This window comes from Amblyomma maculatum, chromosome 5, assembly GCF_055883805.1.
Source record: "Amblyomma maculatum isolate TAMU_Amacu chromosome 5, ASM5588380v1, whole genome shotgun sequence".
NCBI lineage: Eukaryota > Metazoa > Arthropoda > Arachnida > Ixodida > Ixodidae > Amblyomma > Amblyomma maculatum.
Window position 1 is genome coordinate 131976551 of NC_139348.1, and position 7410 is coordinate 131983960.

At 43.8% G+C, this 7410-nt stretch overlaps 1 protein-coding gene across 1 annotated transcript; it reads left to right on the plus strand.

Moving 5' to 3' along the window:
* Positions 1 to 2583: 2583 nt before the first annotated feature.
* On the plus strand, positions 2584 to 6950 carry Naam (Nicotinamide amidase). Its single transcript, XM_084604348.1, has 2 exons — positions 2584 to 2890; positions 4348 to 6950. The coding sequence occupies exon 2, from the start codon at positions 4385 to 4387 to the stop codon at positions 5417 to 5419; it is 1035 nt and encodes a 344-aa protein (XP_084460474.1). The 5' UTR covers positions 2584 to 2890; positions 4348 to 4384; the 3' UTR covers positions 5420 to 6950.
* Positions 6951 to 7410: the final 460 nt, after the last annotated feature.

Consider the following 7410-nt stretch of genomic DNA (forward strand, 5'->3'; position numbering starts at 1 on the left):
CATACATCACAAGTGGAAAGACCATAGCACGAGTTATACGGATCTTGGTTGGCAGTCTAATTGCTCTTTACTAGACGGTCAAGGCTAGCCATGGCTCTCTTTGCCAGAAGCAGGCGTCTCCTAATTTCATTGCTGCAGTCTTCCGGAGTAAACTTGGAGCTCAAGAAGACAAAATCGCACAACTTCCACTTCTTGTCCCTTGATGCCCCAAGACTTGATAGGACAAGAAGCCATGATCTTTGTCTTTTTAATGTTTAGTTTAAGGCCAAACTTCTCATACTGCTGTCACACGGGCACGGCTGAACTCCTTTTAACTCCCTTCAACCAAAGTAGTCTTTATCTCAATGGAGATACGCACCGTGTCACACGGCAGTACTTTAGGAAAGGAAGTTTAACGTAAGGAGTTCCAATCATCTCCCTCGAGCAGGTAAAGGGAGTACTCTGGTTCCCCGTGAGCTTTAGTGCAGGTTTTAAAAGAAACACGCATTAATTTTGCGTTTTTAACTAATTTTGATACTGTAGCACAACGTAGAGCATGGAAAAAAGGAAATGCGCTAATATCTAACCATACACGCAGGAATTTTGCTAGCACATTGTGGCCAGCAGAAAGGACAAACCCACTATGCTAGTAAAAGTACCAGCGCATTCCTTTCATATGAATGAAGGTACATTTATATTTTAAATTCAATTCAAACTTGAAAGCAGATAAAGAATAATTTACATGTTTCTAACTTGATTATTTTATATGCATACACAAAACGAACAGAGCCTAATGGGACCCTGACAGCGTCTTTGAGGAGCTCGTTCTTAGCCGTGTGACACGGCGACAACTCCTTTGGGGCTGAACTCCCTGCGTGGTCCTTTATGGAAAAGAAGTTCGAAGGAGTTGGGACTTGCCCGTGTGACAGAAGTATCATCTTGTACGCGCATCAGAAGTCTCGAGTTCCACTTGCCCCGCAGTGGTAAGACGCCCGACTACTGTGCCGGAGTACCCGGGTTCGAACCCGACCTCGGCGGCTGCGTTTCGATGGAGGCGAAACGAAGAGGCGTCGTGTGCTGTGCGATGTCAGCGCACGTTAAAGATCCCCAGGTAGTCAAAATTACTCCGGAGCATTCCACTACGGCTCCTCTTTCTCCCTTTCCACCTTCACTCCATCTTCCTCCCTTCCCTTACGGCGCGGTTGCGGTGTCCACAGAAATCAAGTGAGACATTTACCGCGCCTTTCCCTTCCTATAAATAAATCAGTAAGTTTCACTTCACTTTCTGCCATTCAAGTGGTATCATCCGCATATCTAAGGTTGTTGATACGTTTTCCAGCAATCTTCACTCCAGCTGAAGACTCGTCCAGACCGCCCCTTCCTCATGATGCACTCAGCATATAGGGTAAAAATAGGCAGGGCGACAGTATGCAGCCTTGTCTCGCTCCTTTCTCAATCGGAAACCAATCAATAAGACCATGCCCAGTTCTGACTGTGGCCTCTTTCCCTTCATACAGGTTCCTGAGGAGACTGAGGTGAATTGGAAACTCCAATCTCTTGGAGAGCTTGCCACAATCTGCTGTGATCTACGCAGTCAAACGCTTCCGCATAATCAATAAAGCAGAAGTGTTTGCATTAGCACCTTCGATTTTAAACAATGCTGAAACGGATTTTTCGCCAAAATTGATGTGGGTATGCCATAGCACCGCAATGGTAACCGCAGCCAGGAATGGAGGTAGTAAAAGTGCATGCACGTTTACCTCCCCATTTCTTAGTGCCAAGCGATGGATGCAGTGTTGGTATTCAATGTTTAATGTTTTTTCTTTCTAATTACACAAAAGCATGTGTAAATGTATCTCTTATCTTGAATTACCCAGAATGTTATGATGTGCAGTACATTGCTATTAATACGATGTGCAATAAATTTTCGCTATGCTCTGCTTGTTTGGATCCCTAATCACATTTTTTTAGGAGTAATGCTGATGCTTCGTACGTATTCTTGAAACTGAAGGAGGTGGAAAACATCGACCAAAGAACAGCCAACCTTTTTTCTTTCATTTAATACCCCTTTTAATTTTCTTCTTGCATCACATTTTATGCTCTGGGGCACAACGTTGTGGAAAAAAAAAAATGCGACCGCACGGAGCCGAAACATCCTTCCATCCTCATTCTTTTGGTTTGTCTCCTACTTTCGACATGCACTATCTCAACCCGACTCATTCAAGACCCTTCAATTCCTGGAACTGAAAGGATAGATACGCCAATATTCTACTGTTTGTCGGGTTTCACGAGCCAAAATTACTCGGGCTATGAGAGACACTGTAGTGGAGGAGTCCAGAATTTCGACCACCGGGAGCTCTTTAACTTGTACTAACATCTCACAGCACGCGGGCGCCTTGCTTTTGCCTCCAGCGAAAAGCGGTCTCCGCGGCCGGGATATGCGATCCCTCATCCTTGGGCACAACAGTCGAACGCCTTAACCACTGCACCACCACGGCTTAAAATTGCATTCTGTCAGCCGTAATCAAGTTCGTCTAGCGTTTAATGAGCTAAACCATTACCTGCAACCATACATCGCACTACGGCCACGGCCAACAGCGCCACCTACACCCGGCTTGAAATGGAGGAGCGGCTTCCATCCGCCGTTGGCGCCACCTCCCCCTTCTGGCTTAAAGCCCCTCAATAAAAAATTAGTTAATTGAGGGGCTTTACTTCTAGCTAAGACACCAGCGCTAAATCCCCCCCCGGCGGTATCGTATGGCATTGTTGCGGAAAGGCGCGCGGCTGCGGGCGTGGCCGCACGAAGGAAACCTTCTGGCTGCGGACTTCGCGCACTGTGGGGTTCGCGTTCAACAGCGGCGACTGAGCGCTTGAAACCGGTGACACATTCAAGTCCTCAGTTTTCAGTGTTGTAAGTTGATGTGTATTTGTTGCTGCAGTCTTCGCTGTTGTCCCAGGACAGTAGATGTATCGCGTTTCTGCGTTGTTTTGTCAGTTTGGCCGATAACTCATCAGGTGACGAAAAGTAACTGGAAAATATTTGCTTTTGTCACCTTGGTCATTTATTACATATGCCCAGGCCTGTCATAAAATAAAAACTGACGGAACTGACGGGTTAGCACCGCGATTGTGTACTGCGCTTTAACATAACCGCTCTTTATGCTAGCATGGAATATATGCGTCGATCGTCAACAAAGGGCGTCGCCCGTAATTCACCGGCGCGACTGGCGCTGGCTTTGGTACCATTCGGAATAATAAATGTTCCAAATGATCGAATATTTAGAGGAAACTCACAATAAGGTGGAGTAGATTTGTAATAAGAGAGTAATTATTGGCATCCACCCAAGCGCAGCCATACGGCTACAAAGGATACAAATTTTGATCCCCCTAAATATTTGATCAACACGTACCATGCCCATTTCAAGTTATACATCAGTTCGCTCTCGGCCTACCATCTGTTCTGGTCACCGTCCTGGTTAGCTCAGTTGGTAGAGCGACTGCCCTGGAAAGGCGGTGATAAATTTTGAAAATAGCGACATTTTTTCGACAATAAAATTGATTAAATTCAGAGGTTTAATTACATAATGATGTAATCGCAAAACCTGTCTCCAAATAATGGGGTTAATGTATCTGTTTGTGACTGGTTTTTAGATTTGATCCTGCCTGAGGCCCAAGAGTGAGGCCGGCAGTATATTGTAAATAAATAAATAAAAATAAATATTTCATAATTTGGACCCATATATAAATTTGCAGACATTACACTCAATGGAATTTATGCCATAAATTTTCTAGAACTTGCATCAAAGTGGTGCACATTGCTGTTAGAAAACATTGAGGGCTGACAGTCATTGTCACATGTGTGACTGCTAAATTGTCGTTCAGGATTAAAGATTAGGTGGTGGAAAGTAAAAGAGTGATCTTTAGCGGTAGAACTGTGCAGTCGTGGTGTGAGCATTTCCTAATCCATCACTGGAATCGGAGGTTACAGTACCAGCTTCTTCTTTTTCTTTCATTTCTTGAGTAACTGGAAATCACCCTGCGATTACTTTTAATGAGGTCTCAAGTCTTTGGCATAACAGGACCTTCTGAATAGTGTTCATGTTTCATTTTGAGTAACAGTAATAATTGGTTTACAGGAAAGGAAAGGCACAGTATCAGTCACATTTGTTCTGTGGACACCTGAACCGCGTGGTAACTGAAGGGAGGAAGGGATGCCGTAACAACAAAACCTGATTTAAAATTTCAATATTTCTCTTTCACAAGTGTGTGTATACATGCATTGTGTAGTCCTCTGCTTTCACAGTTGGATTATTGTCGGCTACCTTATTCCTTCATTCACTGCTCTTCAAGTGAGTTTCTTTATTTTAGGTCACCGTCTTGGAGGCCTGACCTGCAGTCTGTAAAAATGAGTGGCAAGCTAGACCTCCGCACCCAGTCAAAGTCACCACATGAGTTGTTCACTCAACTTGCAGTGCATCAGGAAGACATGTTAAATAAGGAAGACTTTTGTTCCTTTCTGAGCTTACTTTTTACAGATTTGGATGCAGTACCAGCTGATGAAAAGCAAGCAGCAATTACTCTTCTTTTTGATACCTTTGATTCCAATCATGATGGAGGAATAGATATTTCAGAGTTTGAAACAATGTGGACACAATGGGTGCAAGTGATACTGTGCCCAAAGTGGGCCTTACTAGTTGTTGATGTTCAGAATGATTTCATCACTGGGACTCTTTCAGTGAAAAACCCTTCCGAGAAACAAGACCCCGAGAGCATAGTGCCTGTCATTAATGATTTTGTGGAAAACCTTCCATGGGAGCTGATCGTGTACTCACAAGACTGGCATCCGTCGGATCATATTTCATTCTTTGAGAACAAAGATCTCCGCTCTTTCCATGTCAGCAGCAAAGTCAGTGCCGGGAATGTGAAGGTTTTTGACACTGTAGTATTTGCTGATAAAGTTAACCCTGCTGGCATTGAGCAAACCCTGTGGCCTGCTCATTGCATACAGGGCACCTGGGGAGCAGAACTACATAAGGACCTTAGAGTGCCCAACACAGCTTTGAAAATTCTCAAAGGTATAAGTCCAGATGTAGACAGCTACTCTGCCTTCTGGGATAATGACAAACGCTCGTCAACAGTTCTGGACGCAGAGCTTAAGGCTCGAAAAATAACGGGTGTCGTTGTTTGTGGAATAGCGTATGATGTTTGCGTAGCTTCCACAGCATCACATGCTTTAAAATTGGGGTACCGGACAGTTATTGTTGACGATGCATCTTGCGGTACTTGCGCAGCGGCAATAGAGGCCACAAAGAACTGTTTAGCTGCTAAACACTGTGTGCTCCTAAAAAGTTCACAAGTGAAGCAGCTGGTCTCTGGAGATTCAAGGCCTTTGCAGCTAGGGCTTCAACTTGCAAAGGCCATATCAGCCAAAGAGATCTAACTCTCTGAGCATTTATGCATAGTTTGTTAGCAAACTATGGGGAACAATACAGTGACACCTAATAGAACTGCATTACTTTTAGCCTAAGCTTAAGTTGTTTTTGTAAACTTAGGGCACATTAATTCTCAAAGATGCTCTCTGCAAAATAAGGTGCACAGCAAAGTAAAATTTGTGAGAAAGTATTCGAAGTAAAAGTGTTGAGGCACCTATCACTTGCATTACAAGGGAAGGAAACTATAGAGGGAATTGGCAAAGGAAGAAAACAGTAAGCGAATGCTGTTGTACTTTCAAGAACATGCACTGACTGTGTTGGTTGGCGGGCAACGCTAGTATGAAGGAAAGCAGTGCGAACTGAATGAACTCCTCAAATGGACCGGATTTGCGTGGACTGGACTTGCTGCCTCTGGAATTCATCAGGTGTTCTGGGCTTGTATCAGAGGATGCAGAAGCCTGCTTTTCCTTCTGGCACCCTCTTTTGACACAACCAAGAGTGCAATGTCTAGTTCTCCAATGGACTGCTTTCTCGAAAAGTGCTGTCTCTCGACTTTTATGGCACTAATCTAGTGTGCTGGAAGTTGCTACACGCGCATGAACTCAGGACGCATTGCACACAGCTTTCTTGTATCTTGTACAGAGTTTGCAGCTGGTAGCCAAGTTGGGTGTCTTATCTCATGTGTGTGGTTATTGCATATATTCTTGTTATGCCTATTTGGTGTTGGCATACAGGGGCGGTATTACAGAACTGCATTCAGTTCGCGTTCAGTTGGGAACGCTCTGTGATTGGTTGGAAGCACTTCCGCTCAAAGTCTCTCAGAACCTGCCTTTACGTAAAAGCGTTCAGTTCAGCGGAAGTGCTTCCAACCAATCACAAAGCGTTCCGATACTGAACGCCAACTGAACGCAGTTCTGTAATACCGCCCCAGGTGCCCACTAAAGTGTTTGAAACATGGAAATTACAAAAGAGCCCTCGCTTGGCAGTCTGAGCATACAACTGCAAACTGAAGGGTGTCTCTGGGCTTCCCTAAATAACCAAGCCTTCATTCACTATATGCAGTGATCTACTTCATTTCTTTTGGTTCCAAAACCTTCTATGGCACCTGCACATTGTGTGGTATGCTCAGTGCCTCATGCTTGAGATGTCAATGAAATTAAACAGCAAGCGTCCACATTAGAAGCCAGTGTTTTCACAACTGTACTACCGTGATTGGTGTCACATAGGTTTTCAAGCTTTGAGACTGTGATATTGCATCAGACCTGTTTGAGCCCAAATTTTTTTTCTTACCTGCATTATCTTTCTATTTTAACGCTTGTATAGCAATGACTCATATGTTTTGAATGATATTTTTTCTTAATGGAATATTGTAACTGTGATCCTTGACAAGTGTCATAACATTTGTATGCCAGTCATATTTGCATAGTACCATGTACTTTGTTTGTGAATAGCTCTATACTGTAGAACCTCACTGTTGTGTTTCTCACAGGACCAGTGAAATAAACAGCATACCAACTGGGAAGTGTAATACCTGAAAAATGTACGTCAAAAGAAACTGCATTGTCAGGAATTCACACACTTGCACACACACACACTTATGGATTGGGCAACATACTTCTCCGGAATTTGCAATGTTTTATGGCTGATGCTGTTCTTTCATTCACAGTATATGCTAAATGCCCTTTGATGGATCTTAGTCTGCCTAAGCAGTTGCTGGTAGAGTAGAAGCAGCAGGAAAGGAGTAGGCAAATTATAGGTACAAGTATGTGGTTCTGCCATTTTCGTGGTAGTCTGTTGCAGTCAAGAAACTTTGTTATGTTGGCATTCATAAAATAACATCGGAGCTCATCTGCACAATTAACTGCATAGTTTCATTTTTTTGTGTTCCTACCACAATATGCCACACCTAAGTGGGCTTGGAATCAACTTAACATGCTGGAAGCTGCCAAACACAGTGGCGGCTTATCGCGGATAGTCTTCCGCTTTGGCTGGTATGCTG

Bases quoted from the DNA above. Each gene is read 5' to 3' on its own strand.
- Naam (XM_084604348.1), top strand. From the start codon at position 4,385: ATGAGTGGCAAGCTAGACCTCCGCACCCAGTCAAAGTCACCACATGAG.